At 37.9% G+C, this 27,300-nt stretch overlaps 1 protein-coding gene across 1 annotated transcript in view; it reads left to right on the top strand.

Annotated features, from left to right (window-relative positions):
- The first annotated feature begins 513 nt into the window (after positions 1-513).
- Positions 514-27,300, top strand: part of LOC108143984 (mushroom body large-type Kenyon cell-specific protein 1) — a 64,379-nt gene continuing 37,592 nt past the window's right edge. The window contains exons 1-2 of the mRNA XM_017268598.2: positions 514-643; positions 12,993-13,138. Of these exons, the coding sequence (XP_017124087.1) occupies positions 13,045-13,138 (94 nt within the window). The 5' untranslated portion in view covers positions 514-643; positions 12,993-13,044. The remainder of the gene's footprint in view (positions 644-12,992; positions 13,139-27,300) is intronic.

Below are 27,300 nucleotides of genomic sequence, written 5' to 3'. Positions count from 1 at the left end.
AAAAATGCAGCGGTCTGCTCAGCTGTGGCAGGCTGGCTTTAGCTTTATTGTCCGTCGGCTCGAGCGGTTCGCTGATTTGGATTCGGATTCTCGGTTCTCGATTCTCGGATACTCGGATTCTCCACTATTCTCAGGCCCGATTTGGGTTCGGATCGGTGTGCTGTAAAAACGCGTCGTTCGCTGCTGCAGCGCTGTCGACGTCGCTGCCGGCGGCGCTCTTGCGTATTAGTAACGTCCGTCTACTAGTGTTGTTGCTGTTATTTGTTTGTTGTTGACGCTGGTCGCGGTGTGCGAATTTTTTATTTATTTTCTACACACACCACATTTACATGCTTCCTCTTCCCCACAACACAACAACAATAATATAGGAGGGAAAATCATTTTACGTGCGTTTTTCTTATGACACAAAATTTTTTAGTTGACATGCCAGACCACTAGAAAAAAAAAATGCTGAAAATGCTAAAGTGCTATGACAAACATATATAAAACAAATCAAAAAAAAAAGTTTAATACAAAAAAACAAAAACGCCAAATAACCATAAACAAAGTCAAACTTTTTATACAACTAAAACAAAAACAGCCTACATTTTTAAAATATTTCCGTAAATGAGTTTGTAAATATTGGGACAGTCTGGCAAGAAACGTAAGTACAAAAATTAATTATTATTAATTTAGCTTTATATCAGAAAGTAAAATAAAATACTGAGCAGGAACTTCAGTGGTTTTTCATTTATGTAAATATTATTACATTTGCATTTTACCATAAGGGTTGGCTTTCTTTGTAAAAAACACTTATATTAATTTAATGTAGTTTTAATTTTAAAATTTTTTTTAATTGGCGATTTAATTTTTGTATAATTTTTTGTTTTATTATTATTTAATCTAAATCCTTTTTTTATTTTTAAAATACCTATTTCTCATCAGCATGTCAATATACCTTAAGTCATCCTTTAGATTTCAAACAATACTGAATTATAAGTAGGTATATGAAATTCTGGATTTCCCCGGAATTTAACCACAAATAGCCAACATCTTCTCTTTTTATCTTGTTATTTAAAAGTAAAGATTATTCATTCGCATAAAAAAAAAATAGTTAGCCAGTTGCACATGCACTTTCCAATTTTTATGGGTTTGGTTCTGGTGAATAAATTGATGACTCTTAATTCCTGTGAGTCATCTTAAATAATTGCACTGATTTGTTGCATTTTGATCGTGCTACTTGCTCAAAATAAACTCTACAATAAACGTTGTTATCTACTTTAATAATATATATAATCTATTTTGGCGTCACATTCAAAAACCAATACCAACCAATTGTGGAAAATCAAATGTACATGTAAGAAAAGCTAAAAACTTTCCATCAGTCCAAGAAATCAAAGCAATTGCATTCAGAAGCCCAACAAGTGCCTCTCATGGGTGAATCTCCCCTTGGCCCCTCGCAATATTTGCTTTCACAAACACTCTGTGTCACCTACAATGGGCATGAATGGGTTCTCCTTTTCGAGCTACAAAAAATTGAATTCGCGGAAATCTTAACAAGCAATTAATGCGCAAATATAAATGTCAACTCGGAATGTATTAAATTTGAATGGAAGAAAAAATATAAAACAATTAAATGACAAAAAAAAGAGAAAGACAACTAAAGTGGAAGTGAATTTAATGCGAGAGAATAATAAAAATTTCTAATTAATGCGCTTCTAATTTCAAGTTGACAGACGGAAAACACTGCTGCGGCTGATGTTTTTATTGTTATTGTTTTTATATAGATATTTTTCGCCAAGTGATTCGCTTTGTGCACAATTGCATTTGATTTCGAATAATTCATTTGCGGCGATTTATGACACAGTCAGCCGCTAGACGCAAAAAAATAAGACAATGAATCAGATGGGGATAAAAGTGGGGGCAGACTGACGTTCCGCCCACGCGTGGCAATTTTCTTTTCACTCGCCGTTGTCCTTGAGGCTTTTCCGCATTGCACGACAACGAAAACGACGACGACGACAAGTTTTCAGCTTTAATTTGCGGCACAAGCGACTTGCGCTTGCCAAGATGGATTGAAATTTAATTTCATGTTCTCAAATTGATTTGTGCGGATCCCCATTAGTCATCCCGGCTCCCATTTGCTTCAGGATTACCATTAGACTGTTGTGCAACCGGCGGCAACATGCAACACACAGTCATGTGACTACCAGTCTGCCTTCTTTGTGTGTGAGTGTGAGTGTGTGTTGCACGTAAGAAACGAGTTATTGGAACAGGTTCATGACCTTGACCATCAACACAAGGCAGCAGCAGCAGCAGCAACAGCAAATGCAGCAGCAACTTGAGCAGCAGCAGCAACATCGGCGGCACAACGGCAATTGCAACACGGCCTCCTCATCTCGCCTCCTCTGGCAGACAAAAGGAAGTGGTTGCATCTGCATTTGCATTCGCCATTGTTCGCCTTGGATTGGATTAGATGTTGCAACAGCAGCAACAGCAAGAGCAACAAGTTGCCGCCACTCCGGGAAGTCGGGCAGTAGTCGCCATGCATTTATCGCTCAATGAGTGACTCACACTCCAAAAGGCAAGGGTCTAGGTCCACTTCTACACCCCGGGGAAATGCGTGACTCATTTGATGAAAACTAAAATGCTTGCATTCTCAGGAAGTAGCGAAATATAAAATTAGTTACAATTAAAATTATGCATATATTTTTTCTAAACTAGCTGCTGAACAAAGCTTTTTAAACAGCGGATTAATTCTTCAAGAAAGGTTTATTGGGTTGTACATCCAAAATTAAAACATATTAAGCATATATTTTTTATAACATATACCTAGGAAAAAAATTTAAAAATTTAAAATTACTATAACTTTGCAAATAAACGCTTTCACAGAAAACATTTTGGCCGAATTAAAACACAATCCTTTATAGCAATATTTGCGTTATATCATAAGTTCCCTTACTTAAGCAACTTTTTTTTGCATAAAGGAATTATTTCATAATTTTGTTAAGATAAACTTATACATAAATCCGAACGTTTTCTAAGAAAACTAAGCTTATGTATGTTAAATCATTGTATTGCTGTCTTAATAAGATAATTTTAAAGTAATAAAAAGTTCATAGTTAAATTAAGCGGCTATCACAAATGCTTATTTACCAGTGTTGAAATATGTTAGGAATTTTAAAATTAGGTTATTAATAGAATTCACTAAAACCTTACACAAATTGTTTACAACAAAATCCGGCAGGGCTTTGTTTCATTTCAGCATAACCCCCAATCCTCGTGTGGCGAGGAAAACTGGGAAAATGCTGTGAAAAAATAAACTGTTGCGCTGCTCGGAAGGACGAAGAATGGGAATGGGAATGGGATGGCTTCCACAATTGGGAGGCTCTGGATTTTTTGTGCTTATTTTTCGTATTTCGCTTCTTACTCGCAGTTTTTTCCGTCTCCTTCCTGCGCCACTATATAGTTCATATAGTTCGGTGGGTGGTGGGTAGTGGGTGGTTGGGGTTTGGGGCCACTGGAAGTGCACTGGAAGGTATATAGCAAGTGCAACAGGCAGTTGTTGTTTTAGCTGGCCGAGGAGATTGGGCTTTGCTCCACATAGAAGGCGTGTCCCAAACGAGGATTGGAATTGGGATTGGGATTGGGAAAATAAAGAACGTTGAGAGGGCGAAAAAAAATGTTTTTAATTTAACTTTGGCTGGCCAAATCCCCTCTCAAACCAAAATATAAACGGGCAACAGGTGGGGAAGACAATTGCAGTTAGCCAATGATTCCTTCCTCGTTTCGCAACGACTCCAAAGTTTAAACAGCCCGGCGACCTTAATAGAGCCAATTGTGTGACGGCCATTGCGTTTGGCATTCCTCGCTTTGTTGTCCAAAAACAAAATCGATATTTTCCATATGCATAAACACAATTGAACAAACAATTTTAGGCGAGTGCAGCAACAGCGCCGGCAATGCCAAACTGCAATATTGTCCTTGAGCTTATCACCTTTTGCACAGCAACGAAAAATAAAATTCCACACAAAAAACTAGTCGGCAGCAGCAGCAACAACACCAACAACATTCGCAAATATCAATTCAACTGTTCTCACACAAAAAATGTTTGCAAAAAATAGAAAATGGGAAAACAAAAACGCGGGACAAATATTTTCTCATTTTTTACACTCGCATACCAGTTTTTATTTTTTCATATTTGTCTGTCTTTTAACTGTCTTTTAATTTTGTTATTTGCGTCATAAATTGCTGAAAATAAACACATTTGTCCATATTTTTTTTAGGTTCTTCACTGAAAACCGTGCCATTGTATAATATTCTATGTTTTAATATGGTTTCATTTGTTTTTGTTACAATCTTATATTTTGTATTCAAATTTTAATCTTAATTAATCTTTTAATTGAGAATGTTGGATTCAACGAATTATATGTACACTTCACAAAAAGGTGTAAGTAAATTAAAGAGTTATGTAAGTTTTGTCAGTGCTTGGTAGTTCTTTATTTTACTAGTGTAATAATATAAAAAATTTGATTGTTTTACATAGTGCTTTTATATATAATACATTTTGTTTCAATTTGTACACGTCGATTTTGATGTTAAGTTGAAAATCGTATTTAAATAGGAACCTTTTTTCTTAATAGCTTAATGACTTATAATTTTAATAAATTTATTTCTAAATATGATATATTTTGTACATTTTTTTTTAAATTTCCCCTGAAATATGTGCCAAACGTTTTAAATGGTTTTAAATATTTCGTAACTTATTAAACTTTTTGATTAAGACGTTCTTCTTTAAGAGAAGAATAAAATTGCCTTATTTGGAATTCTTTTTTGCTGTTTGTTTATTTTTTTATTTTTTCCGTTGTCGACGCAACAATTAAATTCATAGAACTCGCTCAACTCTGCCTTCTGCCCGCTTACAAATAGTTTCAATTGCGGCTGAATTTTGACGATACTCACACAGATACAGAACACCAACATTCGGGAATTGTGACAAGGACGGGGAGATGGTGGCGCGAGGGGGGCAGAAAGAGAGAGCAACACGCACGGCCACTTGTATTGACGTTTGGTTGGCGACAATTGATTTTTGTTACGTTTTCGTTTATTTTCATTCCGCCATCGCTGTTTTTTTTTCAGTTTTTCAGCAATTTAGTTCGTTTGCTTTCTGGCTTCGTTATTTAGACAACTGCTGAAAAAAAATATTTTCCTATTCCTCCGGTCCGCAATCGCCCTCCATTTCAGCGAGGCCACACACGCGCTGCACTTTGCTGCATTGTTCATAATTCTTTTTTTTTTTGTTTTTTGTCACATTTTTGTGGCAGTTTTTTTTTTTGCGAATTGCTTGGAAAACTTTCTGGCCTCTTTGTCGGCTTGCGACTCAATTTCGTCTTATCTAATTTTTGTTTTTTATTTCTGCTTCTTTAGTTTACAACGCCTCTATTGCCTTGCCTCTCTTTTTTTTCTTTGCAGTTTTCCATTTTTTTTTTGTTTATTTTTGTGTCGAAATCAGGGCAAATTCATCATCATCAACAACATCGTTGCCTTGTTGTTTTCCTTCTTTTTTTTTGTGTAACAAAGATAAGGTTTTTCGCTGGCGAACGAGCGAATGTAGTGCTGCTGCTGCTGCCTTTTATTCTTTATACAATTCGAGACGAGGGGTTTTCTGCGGGGTCGGACATTTTCGTGTTTGTCGAGTTAATCATTTCGGGCGAAATTTGATAATTTTGAAGGTGACCCCAATTTGTGAGCGGCGCTGCAGTCGCAGTCGCAAATCGGGCCCCAAAGATATTTTCGCAATTGATAAGGCGGGAAAAAAGCAGAAGAGGCGCGATGCAGCGGCGAGAAAAACGACAGCCAATAAAGCAATAATCACACCGAAAAAAAGTAAAGGAAGCCAGAGTCATAAACTTATAAATGCTATGTTATAAATAGTGGCTGAATCAGCGGAAGCCACGCGATAGGATTATTAAGCACAGTCAGCAATAAGGATACTTAAAATTCTACACTACTTAAACAATAATCCAATGCAATAATTTAACAAAGACAAACCGCAGAGAAAAGGTTCTTAAGATTCAATGCAAATATATATAATAGGGCCTTTGATGGCCGAATTAAAATCTTCTCTGCTTATGTAACAATTTTATTCAACTATTTATTTATTTTAAATTAATATAGAATTACTTCATAAATAGAAGCGAAATAGCATTAGATTATGCAAACCTAACTTAGAAACCAGTAACATCTTACTTTACTCAAATAAGCACCGAAATGTCTTAAAAATAAAAAGCACTTACAACACTCACTAAAAAACAAGAATGACTTATATCAACATATAGCAACATAAACTTCCAAAAACTACAAATAAAGCTATTAATGAGCAGCAACAAATTCAAGAGAAATCGTAACATTACAAATAGCAGTGAAAGCAATTAAATCAAAAATACCGGAAGCCTTAATCGCAAGAAGCAACACAAATATTAAGGAAGTAAAATCGGAAGAACACTGTCATTATTATTAAATGCAAAAACGATAAGAAAAATTGCTATATGAAAAGCGGCAGTAAGGCGACCAACTTTAATACATATTTAAATGCTAATGTGATGCATTTGGCCTGCTCACATATTTATGAAAAAAGTGCATTTGCATCGCCAGTTAAGCCAGGTGGCGATGGTAAAAGTCGAAGGTGAGAGTCTCAGGCAGCCAAAGAAGTCATCACATATATCTTCGGGCAGTTTTAATAAAACCCGAAACTGACATCATAAAACAAGCAGCAGCACATATGACACTCGACGTAGCACACAGGTCGTATACGTAACCAGCATCGAGGTTGGGTGGCTTGTTTCTATACGAGGGTGTTTAGGTGCACTAGTGTTGGTAAACAAGCAGCCACACCCATGCCACACACACACACACACATCGACAAAGCAACAAGTCGTTGTACCCAAATATATAGTGCAAAACAAAAAAAGTTAAGAGTTGGTTTGAGTTGGGGGGTGGTTGGTTTTGATGGTGAAAACTAAATAAAATGAAAAGGAAGACAGAGTTCCAAAGAGGGGGGCTATGAGTTTTGGCGAGGAGGAGCCACCATCCAATGGCAGCAGCCAAAAAACAAGCAAAGTCAGTGCAAAAAACAAAGTGCAGGGAATGAGTTTTTGTGGTGTTTTTTCTGCTACTGTGTATTGGTAACCTCCATTGCTGCTGCTGCTGCTGCTGTTGCTGCTGTTGCTTCTGCCTCCTGTTGCGCATATTGCAACGAAAAAGTTTCGTAACGTTATTTTCACATTTCCTGCAGATTGTAACGGGCAACGAGAAGCAGCCAGATAGTGTCGCTGCTGCTTTTGCTTTTGCTGCTGCCAAAATGCTCAACAAAACATGTCGAAAATGTGCCACATGCCAGCAGCAGTAGCAGCAGTGGCAGCAGTAGCAGGAGCAGGGACAATGCTCCTGTTGCTCCTGTGCATGCAACAGTTATGTACACACACAGATATACAAACTGAAGTAGATAGGGACAATAGGAACGACATGCACAATGCCGGCAGCCAAATAGTTTCATACAAATGCACACAGACAACACATTTCGACATGGCACATTTAGCATCCTTGAGCGGCATTTAACTTCATTTCACCCACAGAGAAAGGCCACTTTGTTGTTGTTGCTGGCTGACTGGCTGGCTGGCTGGCTGGCTGGCTGACTGGCTGGAAGTGCTCCTCTTGTTTCATTATTTGATTTAAAAACATCTCTTGAGGGGGCCGTTCTCTATCCGTTTATGCAATCAATGTCAACGGCAAAACTTTTCCACAGCTTCTGCTCTTTTTGTTGGCAGGAAATTAAGTTTTTGGCACTTTCGTGGGTTCTTGGAATTAAATGCTGCTGCTGCTTGCTGCTGGCTGTTTGCAGATAGAGAACTTCATTGAGGTCAAGTGCAATCTACTGTCCATATGGACAATAAATCAGCCAATGGCCAACGCTCGAGCCAAGAGCAAGTCCAATGGCAAGACTTGGCACCACAAGCCGCCTCTAAACTTGTCTTTCCTTGGTTGTTGTAGCTGTTGGCTGTCTTTTTTTTTACTGTCGATTTTTGTTGCTTTTTACTCTTGGCCATTTTTGTAGGTGAGCTGGGCCATGAACGAGGGGCAGGCTCGACCTTACTAACCAGGCTCGCGATGTGGAGTGCAGTCGTGGGGCTCTGGGCCGCAGATCGCAGATCAACGTTAGAAATGGAAATGCGCTTGACTGCATACAATGGCTGTGGCTGTGGCTGTGGCTATGGCTATGGCTTCGACTATGGCTTTGGCAACCTACAACCAACCGGCGAATGTGTGTTACTGTAACTGAGCCAGCAGCCTGTTAGCCAGTTAGTTGGCCAGCTAACTAGCCAACTAGTCAACTAGCCAACCGAGGGGCAACAACAACTTGGTTTTGGTTTCGTTTTCGATCTTCCTGTCATTGTGCTGTGCCGCTGTGGCGCGTGCTCATCTTGCTTTAGTTAGCCGATGTTGCTGCCTGCACTTGTTGCACACGCCCGCAGCAACGTGCAACCTGCAACAGGTGAGAGTTGTCATGGCGTTGCTGCTGGCGCGTTGCACAAACGACAAATAGTGGCTAATGATAATGATCTGTAATCAACAGATGCCGTCTTCAGGGTCGACGGATATGTTGAAGGCAGATAAACAAGATATATGGCCACGAAAACGCTTGGGAAAATATTACTCATACGACATTAGATCACAAAGTTATACAAAAAAAAATGGCGAGTAAATTATTACAAAACCTTTATAATAATAATTATAATCCAATATAAAATGCATATATTATTAATTATTATTATCTCCCGGTCAAGTTAGGAAAAAAATACCAATTTCAAAGATATAATCAAAAAAAAAAAATTTAAAGGGCAGATAAGCAAGATATATAGCCATGAAAACACTTGGGCAAATATTACTCATACGACATGAGGTCACAAAATTTTACATTTTAAACGTTTATGAATTTAAAGAAGATTATAGACTAAATAGAGAAAGCACATACAAAAAATATTAATCGTTTGTCTATTTCTATAAAACTTTATAACATAAATATATTTTTAGACTAGATTAAGTACGAATAATTCCTACATTTAAATCCAAACAGGAAACAAAAAAAATAGAAATGAACAAATTCAAAGAATGCCCCTTCCCTTTGCTCTTTAAAATTCTAATATATTTTTAAAGCTTCCACTTAAGACTGAACAAGCTTCCTCATGTTTTTTGCACGCTGCTTAACATATTATTTCCATTCAAATTGATCGAAATTAACATATTTGCACAATTTAAAGCACTTTAATAAGCGAATTTTACTATGCGAAGGTTGATCACAACATCTCAATAAAAAGATCATGCAATCATCAGCCACCATGAAAATTACAAATAAACAAATTTTCTAGAAAGTAAATCTCTAGACAAACAGCACATAATTAATAAAATTATGAGAACACTTTGGGGCGATGCAAAAAAAAAGCGAATTGTAAGCGATTATTTCCGCCTTTTTCCGGGCGGTTGCAAAAACGATAAATTAGTAATAAATTCATCGATTGGATATGAATATGAATGGCGAAAAGAGGGTAAAAAATTGCTATGCAAATTGGGTATTTAGAATAACAAAAAGCGAAGGCTGTCGGGCATGCAAAGCATCCCCAGCAATTGGAACAATAGAAAAAATAAGTAGTAGTGCCAAAATGATTCCAAGGCCTTAACATTGGCTGAAATTCGGTCCAAGTCTTGGGGCCACAACACTTCAACTTTGAGCTAATGAGAATCGAATGCCGTCGTCGTTCGAAACTGGTTAGCCGAAATGCACTTTGTGCCCAGATCACATCCAATCCAATCCCAGCCAAACTGAACAAAACTGAACTGAAACCAACTGTTGAACCAAAACCAATCGAATTGATATTAACTCGTTTTGTTCTAGGCAACATTTTGTGATCTGCTGTGGCTCAGAACCTTTGGCCAGCCAATCAATCGCTGCCATTTTTTTGTGATTTCGTATTCTATATATTCCACAGCCACACATATTATATGGCTACGAGTTTCTAGCTTCTAGCCTCTAGCAGGGCGGCCTTGATATTTTGTTTTATTTATGAAATCAAATGCAGGCGAGCGAGATACAAATACCGACAGCCACCAGATACTTGTGGCATTTATTATAAAAAGCTTTCGAGTGAATGAATTCCCCTTGGCTTTTGTATCTGTAACACGTATGTGCCGTCTGTCTTGGGCCTGTCTCCGATTCTCAGTCCGATGCGAAAGGCAGGAAGCCGCAGAGCTCAAAATAAGCATTGACTTTGCATATTTGTGTGTGACAGCCCAGCTGTATCAACGGATATGCCAGGGAATGTTTGGCATTTCCTTTGAGGAAAACTTGATTTAGTTTTAATTAGAAAATTACTTAAAATAATACCAAAAAGAAGGCGTTGGGCTGGCCCTAAGAATCGCTCAATCTGCCATCTCGTTTGATCGGCTTGCTGCACACAAAGAAACCATTGTTAACGTTGTTATTATCGTAGTATTCTTATTATATTATATTTCTATGTCTTTATTAAGTTTATTAATATTTTTTTCAAGTTCTGTAATAAAATTTACACTTTAACATTGTTGAAGAAGCGTATGATTTATAATGCATGAATCATAAAAATCTTTGATTTAACGTGGTTGTGAAATATAAATGTTAGAAAAATATTCTTAATCATTTTTTAAGATTAAATATACCCTATATAAAAATTAAATATTATTAATATTTTAACATGCTGAGAATATTCTTTTTATTGTAGATGTCAAAAAATATTGTTTAGATAAATTAAAATGTGACACAATGTCAGCTCGCTAGTACATTTAAAGGAAAATTCAAATATCGAATTCATTTAAATGCGCATACAAAAAGTGTACCAAAATTGGTTGTCCATTTGTAAAGACATAATCAAACAAAAGAATAAAAAACTATATTATATACCTAGAGTGTGGTCTATGTAGGGACTATATTAGGAAATCCTTATTTATCATAATCAAGTACATTTAGTCGGTACAACGAAACAAAAGCAAATTTGGAATATTTTCGATGAGTTTAAATGTCACTGTATTAGCAAAATAGAACCCTTTACGATGAAGTTATATTTTTGATGATATTTTTTCCCTGTGCTGCTCCTCCGTGGCAAATTGCTGGCAGCCTCTTCTGCCGGTTTTTGAGGCTTCTGTTCATCTGCTTTGGGTGCTGGGTGCTGGGTGCTGGCTGCTGGTTTCTGGCTGTTCTTCTTGGTAGGCCGGCAACGTCCATCATAATCAACGTCCATCATCAGTTGGCTGCTGTTTGGCCGCGTGCTCCGTTGACACGCCCACAAAGCTACTGCTCGGCACGCCAACCTGCTGTTCGTTGCGCTAACTTTGGCTTCGACTTTGGCTTTGGCTATGGCTTTGGCATTGCCCGCCTTTGGCCATGGCAGCTGGAGTAATTTTTCATCAGCGTAAACATCTCGAAAACGCTCTTTGGGCTACCAGTTTTACTGGGCCCCGCAGATAGCAGCTGGTGCTTCTGGTGCTTCTGTTGTTGGCCGGTCGGTCATGTAAGCCGACATCAGCATATCTGCTATCTGATATTAGAATCTCAATTACTTTTTCCAGCTCTTCGGCTGCTATTGTAATTTCCTCCAAAGGGGCTGGAAAATCGGAGCCGGTTTTTTTGGTTTTCGGTAGGCAAATATCCGTTGAGGTAAACATGAAAATTTAGTGGCTGTCATAGCGATAGCACAGGCCAAAGGAGAATAGGAAAAACCTAAAGACGGGCGGAGGATAGAACTCAAATTGGCTCCTATCAGATTTAATCATTTATCAGCCAAAAGGCAATTACAGGTTGCGAATTTTCATTCAAAGCCCCCCAAAAATAACAACGCCTGAAATTACCCGAAATAGGAATGCAGTCCATAAAAGTTGCGATGCATCTCATTAGATGCAGGCGGGCAGATATTAAGTGGCACTCATTGAGTTAGCCAAACTCATAGCGAAATCCCAAACACGTTTCGCAATTTACGACTTTTTAATAATGAAACAAAACTAATTTAATGCAAAGCGACAGCAACGACAACGGCATTTGAATAAATTAATGTAATAGACAGATTAAATAGCAAAAAAAAAATTATTTTCTACTTGTTCACTTGTGCAGTGAGTTTCAGAACATTAATACGACTTAATAGCTAATAGATTAAAAACATTTATTCCAAACCATTTTTGACGAACAATTTATCAAATTTTATCATGAATAAAATCTTAAAATATTTTTTACAAGCGACTGTCCAATAAAATAATATATAAAATATTAAAATGTAATTATTTATATTTGATATGCTTTACAAAATGTGTAACATGCGAACAATAAATAAAGTATTCATTAGATTAAACTATCGTTTTCTAAACACTTGTTTTGTTAATTTAAGTTTGAAGATTTCCATTTTTTTATAAATATAAATTCAGTTTTATTACTGGGCTGAAACCCACTGTACTTGTAACTAGGAAATATCAAAAACTGGTAGCTGCCCGAATAGTAAAAGCCCCCACCAACACTCTGAAAAAATAAACCACAAAATACAACAACATCGGTAACTAGAACTGCAAAAAAAAGGTAAAAACGTTAAAAAAAACAACAACAACCACATACTGGTGGCTTAGCAAGAATGCAACAACAAAATCAAGAAAAATAAATAAATTTTCAGCATATGAAATAATAAGACGAAAACAACAAAAACAAATCTAAAGTGCAACAGGTTTTGTGTGTTTTCGCGATAACCTTGAAACAAAACTCGTTTAATCATTTCGTAGCGTTCGAAAATGCGGCAACAACAGCAGTAAATGAAATTTTATATGGCGTATTATAGATTTAATAAATTAACACTCATTTCCATTGGGGAAATTTTTTTGTTTTTTGTGTTTTGTTTTGTTTGTCATTTCCAGCTAATTGCGTTGGCTTTTCGCCTTTTGTTCAATTGCAGGTACAGTTGCGATTGAGCTATATCGCCCTGATCGCCCAAAAACCCAAAAAATATGGCCGACTGTTCATTTGCCAGATGTGTGCAAGAGCGTATGCTCATCAAACGGGAACTATTGAAGTGGTCCAAGAAAATGCTGCACACTGTGGGTGAGTTTTCATTCTGATTTTTTCAATTTATTTTTTAAATTAAGCAAATTAAATTAAACATACATAAATACAAATAAGAAATACCTTGAGATCACTTTAAAAACATTTTGTCACTTGTTAGATTCAATTTTACTCTGATGTTTGGTGCCCAATAAAAAATGTTTCAAATGAAATGTCAGTTTAAATAAATTATTTTAATTGCTTTTGATTAAAATTTCATTTGAATTTTTTAAAGAAGAAGGTTTTCAAGAAAAAGCACCCAACAAACAGCATCTTAAACATCGAAATAATTATATAGCAATTTTTCCACACAAATTAAATTAGAGCTGGTTCTTTAATTTAAAAAGGATTAAAACCAGTATTGAAATTTTTCACTTTGAAAAATTGAATTATATCAAGTTAAATATTAATTCTTTCTAAGGTTATATCTTGGTATAAGCTCAGTTTTTTAAAAAAGGTATCAATATACTTTTTCTCTACTGATATCCACTCTCTCATCCAATTAGCCGAATAATTTTTGTGCTTGGTGGATTGAACATAGCACCACCGGTTTTTTCATGCTACATATCTATGTAAAGCGCTTGCAAATAGCATACTTTTTTTTCGCTATTTTCCAAACTGCCCTCCTTGGCCTCATAGCTCATAGTCTAAGACCACAAATGGGATTTGGACCGTGTAAATGGCAAATGAAGTGCCTGCAAGTTGTTCGCCTGAAATTGACTTTAGCCAGACCTAATCAACATCGACTGGGGCGACTTACGTCCGGGCCATATGTTTGAGCGAAAGAAACAAATACAAAAAAAAAAAACACAGGAGTCTGGCCAAACACGGAGAAAAATTAACATAAATTGCAAAACCTTTTTTTCCTTTGGCTTGACTCTGGTGTCACCCTTGGATATATATTTCTTCGGCTCCTGGCGGCTGCTTCAGCCGTATCCTTTTGCCTGAAAACACTCATTTCGGTTTTTGAGCACGTTTAGCACGTTGCCAGCGCAAACCCAAACCCGCATTAAAATGTTAAATGCCTTTCGTTGTTGTAGTGGGCGGCTATATAAATGCTGCTCTCCATATACAAATATATATACATATGTATGAGAATGTATGTAAGTGTATATTTTTTTTTCTCGCCAGCTCACACACAAACACATCGTCCTTGCCTTGCGTCCCTGTCTCGTGCACTCAATTACTTCCTCAATGCGCTCCATAATGCTTATCGTCCTTGTTTCTAGTTGACATTCCCGCACAAACACAGAGACAGCGGCACCGCTTCCAGTGGTTTTCCCCCCTCCACAGCTAGGAAAACCCTTAGCACATTTTTCCAGCGACAATTTTTGCTCGGCTCTCCGGCGACGACGACTTCGTTGTCCTCGCTGCACGAAGCTGCAGCAAAATGTGAAAGAAGCCAGGCAAAAAAAGACATATATATATATATAGATATATATATATATATATATATATATATATGGGTGTCTGGCTTTTGGGGGTCTGGGATTCGGGTTAGTTCTAGCCAACATGGGTTAAGCGGGGAGGGGGCCCAAAACGAAGTGCTCTGCTGGAGATAACGAAGCGCACTTAAGCACACGCACACACAGCCCACAATCACACACACATGCGCAGGAGGTGGGTGTCCCTACGAAATATATTGCACAATATAAAAATTGCAGACGATGAGTGCCGAATGCGTCTGCCGAAAAGGCAGCCAGAACTATTGAGGGGATGTTTAGGGGGGTGATGGGGATAGGGGCTAGGGAAAACTACTACAAAAACAGCAGGAAAATCTACTGCAACAATTGGCAAACGAACGAAACCGAACCGAAGAACGAGGACGAGGACGAGCCAACGAGGAGCGAGCGTTTTCCTCGCCTGTTTTTGTGGCCGATTTTCGTCGCCAACGAATTTTGCTGCATTTCTATTTTACTTTTTTTTCTAGCATTTTTTATTCAAACACCCCAAAACTCAAACCCACTTTGGACCACCCAGAAAAACGATGCTGATCGAAGCTGAAGAGGAAGACAAAGACGTCGTTGGTTGGCCTAGGTTTGGGTGGGTGGTTTTCTGGCGGGTTTGTGGGTGCATTAGTGGGTGGTTTCGGGTGGCTCTGGGTGGCTTGAGGCATAGTGTTGATGGGAAATCTCGCCTGTTGCATTTTCCCGTTTTCCCCACCCAACTGTTGTTCGCAATGGCTCAATCAGTGAATCAGTGGTGGAGTTTCATTTGATTGTAATGGGAGCCCATCCACTTGTGGATTCAGGTGTGTGTTCGGAGTCGGTTGCCCAGCAGCCAAGCGCCGGCATAAAGGAGATTACACTAACCAAATTATATAAGCTGCATAAAGGTAATTTTCGATGGCGGCGGTTATGGGGCAAATTTGTCTGGGAACGAAATGATTTTCTTTATGTAACTCCATTAAAGAAAATTTTAGGCTATTTGCTCAAAGAAAGTGAGCAGGTAAGATAGTTTCAAAGCTTTGGTAATAAATAATTGAAAACTGTCAAGCTAATATGAAATTTAAGTTTAAAAAAACTTTAGGATTAAGGTCCTTAAATACTTGAAAAAAGTGTATCTTTTCGTTTTTAAGATGTCACAAAAAAAAAGTTTTTTTTACTCATTAAGTCTATGCCTTTACATGTTTAAGAGTTTATAAAAATGCAATTTATTTGTTCAAAGTAAAACATAATCTAAGAAAAATTGTTTTCAGAATTTAATTTGAAGACAATGTATGTTATTTTTTAAACTAAAAAATTAAATTTTTTGTATTAATTGTATTTTAAATTAAAAATAAATGCAACATATTAGCTTGTTTAATTAAAAACGCGTGATTATATAAGTAAACATAAGACAATTAATTTAAATAATAATTTTGTATCCTTAAAAACTGGGATTTGAAGCTTACAATTAAGTATTGAAATTAAAGCCAATAAACTTCGACTGAAAACTTAGACGCCACCGGATCTAAATCACACCTTGGAAGCTTCTGTAAAAGATTTCCGTGAGATAATGCAATCTACCTGAATAAAGCAATAAGGAGCTCAGGCAAATATTTTGCTAAGCTTATATTTCCATGCGAAAAAGTTATCCAGCACAAAACAAGCCCCAACAGGGATTTAACTTGTTGCATAGCCAGTCGAGTTCTGCTCAGCCCAGCCCCTTCCCCTATTTTCACCCGAATCCTTTCTATTTAGTTTGTTTGCCTGGAAAACTACCAAACCACCTTCCCCGCCCGATGGGGTGTAAACATATTAAAAAGCCAAACTTTTCCTTTGCCTTTACTAACGAAAAAAAACAACACAAAAAAACTAAATAAATAGAGGAAAAAAATCTCAAATATATAGAAGAGAAAGAGATGCATTATAATGTTGGTGGGATGGAGGGAGGTGGCCGAAAGCAACAAGCTGCACATATATATTTTTTTTATTTGCAGCGAGGAAGCGAGAGCGCAGAATGTTTCCGGGTGTGTGTGTGTGTGTGTGTGTTTTTTTTTTTTTTTTATTAAGAAGCAGCAGGTGTTGGGCAATATTGTGGGCCTTGTCTCTATGTAGTGGTTTTTCCACTCTTTCCAACAGTTTTCTTCTGCCACCCACATTGCCAAACGCATCTTTCGATTACGCCAACAACAAGCAACAATAAAGGAGAAGGAGAATAGCGTTGCAGGCGCCGCTGTCGGCTTTGGCTTTTCCCACCCACCCACTCACCCACTCAGCCAAACCAGACCCCCCTCTTGCGATTTTCCACCCATCGTCTTTGGCTGTAAGAAGGCATTTTTATGCCAGAAGGATGCAACAAGCGACGAGGACAACGTCGCGTCTGCTAGGGAGTGTGTGTGTGCCGTTGTGTGTGTGTGTTTGTGTTTGAGTGGGTGGGGCAACGCAATAAGCACTCCACCTACTTTCCAATGTCGGGCGAACTATTTCCACCCACTCCATTTTTCCACGCCTTGCCTTTGCCTTGTTGAATTTTTTTCCGGCGGTTTTTAGGTTACATTTTTACGAGTTTTCTCCATTTCCACTTCCACTGCCACAGCCACATCCACTTGTTGTTGTATTTTGCGAGGATGACGCTGCAAGCGCCGAAGGAGTCGCCTCCGTCCTTCGTCCTTGTTCCTTCGTCCTTCGTGCGAGGCAGCCAAATTCGTGCTGGTGTGTGTGTGTGTGTGTGTGTGTGAGGAAGCGCCACAAGTGGGTGAAACACGGAGCAAGCGAGAGGGCTATATAGACAGAAAGAAACGGAATGTGTGGGAGATGGGGGAGTTAGCTCGACTATAGTTTGGTGCATTCGGTGTCTCATAACACCCCACCCTCCCCATTTTAGCCACCCACCATCGGTTTTCTGGGTGCACAGAAATTGGAAAATAGATTTTTTGGTTGGTTGCCTTTGGCCGGTTTTCTTCTTTGCCTCGCCAGTTTTTTCATTCTTTTGGCATTCTTTTTTATGGTGTGAAGGTGGGGTGGCAAGTACACAGAAAATACAAATATTGTCATTAATAAGTAAAAATAAATGTATAAGTTTGGAATTTTAATAACTACCCTCTTAAATTAAGCTTTAAGAATTTACCCTTAGTCGCTGAGCTTAAAATTACTTTATTAGGAATAATATGGAATAGTTTCGTTATTATTGTTATATATTTACCCACAAATGATATCATCATGTTGATTTATCTTTAATAATTTTGTTTTTTGGAGATGTTTTAATGTTTTTTTTATTTATTGACACAACCTTGGTAAGGATTAAGCCTATTAATATTTTATAATTAGATCATTTTAAACAAAATAAGTGTTTAAAAATTAGGTTTATGAATTGATTATAAATGTATTTATTTTTTAAATTTTTTCTGCAGGTAAAGAAAAAATAATAGGATATGAGCCTCTCATTTTGATAATGCTTTTCCAAAGTAAACCACTATCATGGAATTATTAAAACGGAATATATCTAATTTTCTCCCGGTGTGGCTGGGTGTTGACGCTGGTCAACCGGCCGGTGCTCGCCAGAAAGTCAGGAAGCTTGAGGTGGACTTTGGGTCTTTCGGTCTGAGTGGTGGGGTTTTGATTGAGAATTTGCCTGGGTTCAAGGTATGGCCAGGACAAGTCCCCCTTCCGCCGCCTCACAGGACCTCCAATCCGCTCGAACGATTTGCGGACAAGACGCAGGCTAGCATTTTTTTTCCCGCTGCATTTTTCCTAGCTTGAGTTCTTTTTTATTTTTCGCCCGAGGGAAAAAAATGAAGCGGAAGCACGAAAAAGCACAAAGTTAATGCGAAATGGGAGGACTTTCAAGGGGGTTCTTAGGGAGCTAGAAGGAGCTAGAGCGCGCCAATATGGCGCTAAGGACATTGGGCAAAATGCACTGTGGAAAAAAATTCACATTATATGTAGGCAAAAGTGTGTGTGTGTGAGTGGGCGGGTGGGGAAGTGTAGCGAAGGCAAAACAGCAAAACACACAAAAACAAAATGGCACAAAAAAGAGAGAACAAAAAAAATGTAGTCAACGCTGGCTGGTGGGCAAAAAGGGGGGTGAGCGGGCTTGGGGGGTTTGGTGTTTTTTAGGGGGCGGAAAAGTGGGAAATTGGGTGAGCTTTGAGTCTGAGTTTCGGCGTCGACTGCGCTGCCGCCTCGTTATTTTGCTGCTGCATTTGATTTTCGTGCTGAAAAAGTTTCGTGTGCTCGAAAAAAGTTTCGTCGCTTCGTTGACGTCGTCGCCATTAAGCCACCCAGCCACCACCCACCGCCCACCGCCCACTGCACCACCCCCTACTATACGTACTATCTGTGTGTGTGGGTGTAAGCGTGGCTAGGATGGGTGTGTAGTTTGAATGGCATTTGGGGGGCTCGTGGGTGGCACAACTTGGGTTTGGGTCCTTGCAGCAACATTTGGCTGCACTCGGTTGGCTGGTCTGGCTCCGTCTCGTAGTTTGGTGGGTGTATCGGGCATTTTTGTCGAATTTGTTGCTGCGAAAAGGAAAACTGGGAAGGCACTGGCAGCGCAGCGAGCGCCAGCGCCAGCAGCGACTGCACAACTATTTTCCCGTGCATTTGGCGTCGGCATTCGGTTGGCATTGTGCAACAAGTGAGTTTGGCAGCAGCCACCAGCAGGACGACAACGACGAATTCGGCCAGCTTAGGCCACCGAAAAATCCACTTAGTCAGAGGTGCACTTTGCCAGCCACCAAAGGGGCAGTTTAAGCAAAAGTTCACTTCACTCGATTTGGACGAAGATTGAAGCAACAATTGGCGCCAACTGTTGCTGGTGCGCGATTTTCTCGATTTACCACCACAACCCCCACTCCTCGCAACAAAAAGTGTTGTGTGCTTTTGTGGGCCGAGTGTGTGTGTTGGCCCGTGTGTGTTTGTGGAAATTTAATTAAAGACTCTGTCGTCGAGTGCAACGAGATAATTTATGTGTAGGCATTTAATTAAAGCGATCACACAACCATTTTGCATACTCCAAGTCGGAGGGACAGAGATGGCGCGAGTCCGTTAGACAGAGACAGAGAGCGGCTGATAAGTGTGGCATATGTGTGTTAACGCTTAATTGAATTGACTGAGTGAAGCATACAAGTTTTTCCATTTTTTTTTGGTGCTAATTGCATGTTTGAGATGTCGCGTTGCAAGCAGGTGAGTAATCGAATTTCAAAGAGTTCTCTATTCAATTTGCGTTCAAAAAAATGTTATATAACTTAAAACAACAAAACCGAAACATAAATAAACCAAGAAACAAACAAAGATTTAAATGGGTTTATTCGCTAAAATCCATTACCTATATTATATCTTGAAGCTACTTGAAAAAAATGATGTTCTTTGAATTATTAAAGTAAAACTTTATTAAGTTTCTCGAATGATGAAAAGCAAAGTTTGTCGAACAAATAGGTTAAAATTAACGAAAATAGTATGCCATTTAAAAGTTAGAAAAAAAATGGAATTTTAATATTTAAGCACTTAAAAGTAGCTATAACATACAAACTTTTATAAGGTATTGATATTATTTAAATGTAAGTTAAGTTAGCTTCTAAGACTTACACACGTTATTTAATTTAAATCAATATTTAAATTGTTGCATTAGAATTACTTAGAGTTAGAACAACAAAAATCACCAAAATCTATTCAAATAGCTTAGAAAAAACTAAATTATGAAAATAACAGCTCAAAAATTTTATAAATTACCTAATATTTTATAAATATTTAATTAAACTTTTTAAAGTGTTTTTCAAACAAAGTTTCAACAAAAAACTCTAAATGCCTAGTCATCTTTGCTTAAGCAACTTTCCATAACTCTATTAGCACACTCATATAAACAATTTTGTCCCAACTAACGTGCCAGAAAAACAATTTACCCAAAAATGGGTATAGTTAACCTTTCAAACGTCTTGACACATATGCAAATCTATTAAACTTGCAAACCATAAAAGCCATTTGGGTGGCAATTTACACAACAAACGACACATTGAAAGGGCCAACAAAAAATCCCAGCACCCAAATAGAAGAGGGAAAAACCTCTGAGAGGAAAACTTACTCAACTCGGCTCGTTGACAGATTGTGGAAAAACACTTGGCAGAACACTTTTAAAATGTGCACAATACCCCTCCACCAAAAAGTTCATGCCAAGGTGTATCAGGAATTCGTGTGCTTGTATGAAATGTGTTCTGAAGAAGTAAAGCGAAACCCCAAACTTTGCCATGAGAAGAACCCCCGAAACACAGACAGAAACACATGTTCAAGCCAAAAGTCAAAGGAGCAACCGAATAAAACCAAAACATTCTGCTTCGACACTGATGACGACGTGGCAGACGTTTGTGTGTTGACTTTGTAACATCGTTATACAACAACAAACTAGCGCACTTGTTGCATAAGTCGCAGTATACACTCTCACACACACACACACACACACACACTGAGGCACAACAAGTGGCAGGAGCAGGAGCAACAGCATCGCCAACATCGCCGGCAAAACACAACGCACAAAAGTATGCAAAGAAAGCACTTCACACGTTCTAACAACTCAGTCGCCTGGGGGTTTTTTTCGGTTTATATACGGATTTCCGAGGGGCGTGGGTGGGAGTTTTCCGGCTGCTGCGCCAGTCGCGTCACTTTCGGCGATTTTCGTCGAAGAGCCGTGAGTGTGGGGGAGTTTTGTAGTCGGCCAACCCCCTCGATTTCCACCAAAACGCGCGAAGCAACAGTTGTCATCTGTCGACAACTTGTTGTTAGCAAAGCACTCTCCCTTCTTTTACCATCCAATTTAGCAGTTTTTCACAGGTAACTCAGGGTGTATATACAAAATAAAAATCGCACTCAAATCTTAAACAACCAATTTAAGGTGCCACAGAGATTTCCGCCTTAGGCCTAATCTCGCTTAAAAAAATAAGAGAAATAACCTACACGAAAATCATTTTACTTTCCTTACACCAAAAACTCATCCTTTGTTTTTAAGCCCCCAAAAACAGATATGGAGTCTGCAATTTTTTTCTCAATCTGCCCCTTGGCAGATAAAAAAAAACGAAAACTTCTAGAGTTCTTCCTTGTGGCACTTGTGGCGCTTTCAGCTCCTTGGCAATTGCTTTTGTGCGGACACTACAAACTGTACTTCCGTTTTATCTGCTGCGTCTTTGTCTGCAGCAGACAAGGGATAACTAGCAAAGGGTGAGGTGAGGGAATTACTGGGCAGAGACGACATCTAATCGATAAATATTCAGCACACTGCTTGTAAAAATACATTGAAAATGCATTAGACTTTGGCTCAGTGGCATGAATTTTAATACGTTTGCGAATTATTTCCCCTTACTTTCTTGATTTTTTGTTTGTTTGCTAGCTTGCTTAGTTTAATTAATTTGAACTCTGTGTTCTGGCAGCTCTAATGTGCAAATCGTGTGCCATAAATTTGCAACTTAAATACAAAATCAATTGACAAGCCAGCCAAGTGCACAATTTCTAACTCCGCTCTCCCAAGGTTGACAATACGAAAATCGACTTGATATAATAGTAGTAGAAAAATGCAGTTAACTTTTTTTTGCAAAACGCGATCGAAACGCTGCAAGTCAAATGCCATTTGCCGGCCACTAATCAAACGTAACGAAATTGCCAGCATAAACACGCTTAAAGAATGAATGAGACTGGAGAGCTCGAGACAAGTTCGCCTTGAGGTCTTACCAAAATGGCGTTGAAACGGTAAAAGGCGACCGGCGGCGGCAAGGGGTTAAGCGGGTAGCTGTGGGTTAAGACGCTGACGTCTATATGGCGACAACGGCAACAACTTGTTGTGCGACATTTTATGCGGAAGCAAAAAGCGCCAAGAATACAAAAATTCAAGTTGAGAGTGCAATTGCCAACTGGCACCACAATGCGTATACGTGATATGTCACAGTCGTTACGCGATCTAGTGCTGATTTTGGCCGCGTAAAAAATACTTTCTAAAGCGATTTAAACGACTCAAAGTATGATCTCAAATAACTTATAGCTTGTCTCACTTCTGTTTAATTTATTAATCAAATAATATATATATTTTTTTAAGAGCTTTTCAAATGGCAAAAATTAGTTTAGTGTTATATTTACTTTACACTTTTTAGGTTTATTTGAATAGATTTAAAAGTTAAAATGTGATATAGCCAAATAAATTATTAAACTGCATTTAAATTAATCTGCATTTATTTTATATAATAACAAATTTAAAAAAAATGTATTTAATATATTGCAATAATCTATAAATGAATGAACCACTACCTATTTTTTTTTTATTTGAGCCACTAAGAAACTTTGCGGAAAACAATACGAAACGAATGATGATTCTGTGGAAATTTAAAGAGGACAATGTTTATTAAGGATATCTTCAAATTTTTTATGTTTTTCCAATGTATAGAAAGCTGTACAACAAATTGTACTGGAAAGCAAAACCTTGGTCCCGCTGTCGTTTACTTTATCTCTGAACATTCGTCAGAATTTTCGAGTTTGATCGAAAGCAATTCGAATCAATCGCGCTTGCCACACATGTCCCAACAACAAAGAACACTCCCCGGCTGAATCACTTGCTCCAATTACACTCACTTGCGGCAATACAATTCAAACTGATAACCGATTATCGATGCAACAAATTGCAATAGCGAAATCTAAGAAATTTTCAATATACTCCTGCAAATCGGTTCGTATGTATATTGAATTTACGTACATACCGAGATTGCCCTCCCATAAATAAGCGAAAACAAAAACGAGTGTAATTGATTAAGGAACATTATCAACAAAATGGCAATATTGCAAAAAATGTGTACGCTTGGTTTTTTTTATATATAGAAGCTGATTTGATTGAAGATGTTGTAAAGGCAAAGTAAAATCGCATGTCCCAATAACTTTGGTGTGGCAACAAGAACTGAGTTGGGTCTGCTGTTGCTGAAATGTAAACAAAAGTCGAACGATAAGCGAGTACTGATCAAAAAGTGTTCATCTACTATCTAGCAAAGCGTAAATATAAAGCTTCACAAAGAAATATGTATGTGTAGTAGGTGGAATTTTTAGCTAAAAAGATATTAGCTCCTATATTGAACTTATTTACAAAAAGGGGTTTTTTGTCAAAGAACTACTCTTCAACTTGATCATTTTTGCTTTCTTTGTATGTACAAAAAAACAATGTAGTTACGACATAAAACAAATGTTCCTGATTTTACTTCATAAATATGTGTACTGTATTCATGTATGTATTCATTTTAAAAAGTCACAGAAGGGTATTTTTGCTTAAAAGTAATTTGATTATTTTCCCTCACCCTCGGGTCTCGAAATAAATAATACAAAAAATGGAAAGAGTGATACATGATGCAATTTGAATACATTGAATACTGACCGTCATAAGGTAACCTGTAAGTTTTAGAGCGTTAAAAATTTTTTAATCCCTTAAAAATTATTTAAGCTTAAAAACAAGAGAAGGATTATTTTATTTTGTTGTTTATATAAAAACCTGGTAACAAAGTTGGAAACATTGTTTGAGTGATAACTAATAAAGAGTTCTAGTATTCCAGTATTCTAAATAGTATTCTAAAATCTAAACCCTTAATGTTTTTTTTTTTTTGGTATTTATACTTTTTGAAGTATTTATAACCGAAAACTCAGCGATCGATTGATGCGTAGTGGATGGGAAGAAAAACGAGGGAAGTCAATGAGCTTTCGGTTGCAGCATTCGCCACATGACTTTGCAACTGTTGCGCTCTCATTGTTGTCACTGAATTTACTGTTGTTATTGTACTGCTTTGTTGTTGTGTCAGTTGACTGCGTAACAGTATTAGTGAGCAAGGGCTCTTATGGCATGCGCTCATACAATATGTGCGAGTGTGTGGATATATGCCTTCTCGCTCGCGCCCTGTCTCTGTTTATGAGATAATACCTTGAACGTGCGTCAGGTCGTTGGCGTTTTACAACTGAACTACAATTGCCATATTCATTGTTGTTTTTGCTGTCGCAGTTGTACTACTAGACTTTACCTTAAAGTGAAATGAAAAGTGTGCGAAGATTTTCACGCTGCCCAAAAAAAAAGTGCGCAGTTTGAGAATCGAGGTTTATCTTTATCCACTGTTTGAAATTAGTCATCTCACCACAAAATCGGTGCGGAATGGCACGTTCCACCATTTTGGACAATCTAACTGCGCACTTCGAAAGAGACACCCAAAAATAAACGAGCAAAAGAGAGAGTGACTTATCACTTAAAACTAAATTTAAGTCGCGAACAAAGCCAAAGCAAAGTTCATATTTGCCAGAAGAACAATAAATGCAACCAAAAAAAAAGTAAATAAAAAATAAAAAAACAAAAATAAGAAATCATTTAAGCTCATTTACATGCGACTGAGTGAGTGAGTGAGAGAGCGCAACGTTCTTGAGTGGTTCGCTCGAGTTGAGTTGGGGAAGGAGAAACTCACCACAGGAGAGTCGCTTTCGATGAGCAGGAAATGCAGTTTCTCAAGCCGAATATTGGTGGGTTAATGGGTTTGAGTGAGTTTTTTGCTTTTTACTTATTTATTACAGGGCAATTCTTAGCTTATTAAGTTCATTTCAGAAGTTCAAAAAGTTGGAGCTTTTTAAAAACAACTTCCCCATTAATATTGTTATAAATATGTTAATAGATTATAGTATAATTTACAGGCTAATTTCTTGAACAAAAAAACCTCATGGTTTTTGGTAGAAATTGTAACAATACAAATATTGAAATCAAAATATTCCTTACTATATATGTATATATATTTTTTTTATTGATCTAAAAATGATTTCTTTTAAGGTGAACATTTTAACTACTTGTTAAATGTTTCTACAGGTTATTTTGTGGCAAGAACTACATTACACCTTGTTTTTTGTCGCTATTCAAGAATATTCTATTCTAGTCCATATCCTTTTTTTTTTTTGCCTTCCCTTATATATCCCCGCCCCGCCCTTTGCCAATCCACCCAAAAAAGCAGCTAATTGCTGTGACGTCGGCAGCGCAGCGGCAGAAGTGCATTCCTTTTGCTGGTGTGCGTGTATTAAAAAATCGACACAAAAAATGTGGTGAATTAATGGTACTGTGTATCGGTGTGCATTGTTCTAGTCGCCTGCATGTGTGTGAGTGAGTGTCTTTGAGTGACTTTTCTGCGAGAGCAGTTTTAATGGGGGAGCTGCATTTCTTGGGAGGACTCAAAAAAAGTTCGCTGAATTTTGGCAGCTCGTCGCGCAGCTTGGCAAAATTTTTTATCAACGCGCGCTGCACTCGAAGTGCAATGCAATTATTGAAGTGCACTCAGATTCTCTCTCTCATTCTCTACACGAGTAAGTGTGCGTGTTTGTGAGTGCGGCTTACCCCGTTACTCCTAAAGTTCTCGCGTCTGCGCTCTGCAAAAATAACTCAAAAAGTCCTCTCTCTCTTGCGCTCAAGCATTCTAGTTTTTGCAGTATGCAGTTTTTCTGGGTGTGCGTGTATCTGTGTATTTTCCAGTGTTTTTCTTGCTGTTTTTGCACAACGACAACTACATCGGCGACGCCGTCGACGTCAACTCGGTGTGCTGTTTGGTGTCTTCGTGTTGTTGTGCAGTCGCAGTCGCATAAACCAACGCATCCGATATGCAACGGAACGCATTTTCGGACGCGGCCCGAGTCGTTCCGAGGTGTAGCGTCCGACGATCGCGTATATCAATCGTAAAGCATTAAGCGCATTGCCCATTTACACGCAGTAGTCCATAGGCGAAAATCGAATCGTTATCGTTTGCCAAATGATAAACACACGCCAATTGCCGAAAATTAATATCCAATTAAAAACAGCAAAACAGCAACCAAAACAATGTGAATAAATTAGCTTAGAACAATTTAAAAAGAACTCAAAAATGCCGACTAAACAAATCGAACAAGGAACTGGATTAAATAAAAAATAAAAATTTGTTACATGCAAAAATTAAGTGAATCTAAAAAATAATTCAACAACATACTTGTTCAACGAACCAAAAAACTAAAACTACCAAACAAAAATAACTTTTGAAAAAATAAATTGGCAAATATAACTTTTCGTAAAAAAGTTAATTGTGCATCGCTTAAATAATTTAAATAAAGCAAAAACCCAATTCACATAGAGAAAAACAACAATTACCAAAATAAAATTGCAATAAAGCGCATTCTTTTAAATATAGCAAACAAATTTTGAACTTAAAACAAGTTTGAGCATAACCTAAAAGTGATAAACAAATATTTATTTATATTTATTTGTTAATATTTCAAATTTAGTTTTCATAATGAAAAAAAGTAGAAAAACAGTGACACTTGTTTGCCAAAAAGAACCCTAAATGGTTTTTAAATTCACCTTTAAACCCAAAAAACATGAAAAAATGCATTTTTCCAAGAATCAAGTATACGCCGTGTGGCCCTGTTTTTTGTGCTTTTCACGCACAATCATCAGCGGCATCAATCGCCCGCGTTTTGTTTGATTATTTCGGCATTAATATAAATCGCAATCGCCGCTTGTCTCTTGTTTTCTCTGCGTGTGTGCATGTATGTGTGTGTGCGAAAACGTTGACGCCGCCGTCGACGCCGGCAGCGCTGTCGCGGCTAGCGTAGCCGTTGACGTCGCTGTCGCCGCTGTCATGCAAAATGCGGAAAAGTTTTTTTCGCGCACTCGCAAAATTTTTATAGAATGCATTTTTATTTCGGTCTTTTGGTTGAATAGTTGCATTGCCCAGCTCA

This window comes from Drosophila elegans, unplaced genomic scaffold, assembly GCF_018152505.1.
Source record: "Drosophila elegans isolate 14027-0461.03 unplaced genomic scaffold, ASM1815250v1 contig_468, whole genome shotgun sequence".
Taxonomy (NCBI): domain Eukaryota; kingdom Metazoa; phylum Arthropoda; class Insecta; order Diptera; family Drosophilidae; genus Drosophila; species Drosophila elegans.
The sequence above is the reverse complement of the archived record's forward strand: the minus strand, read 5'-3'. Positions and strand labels throughout refer to the sequence as shown.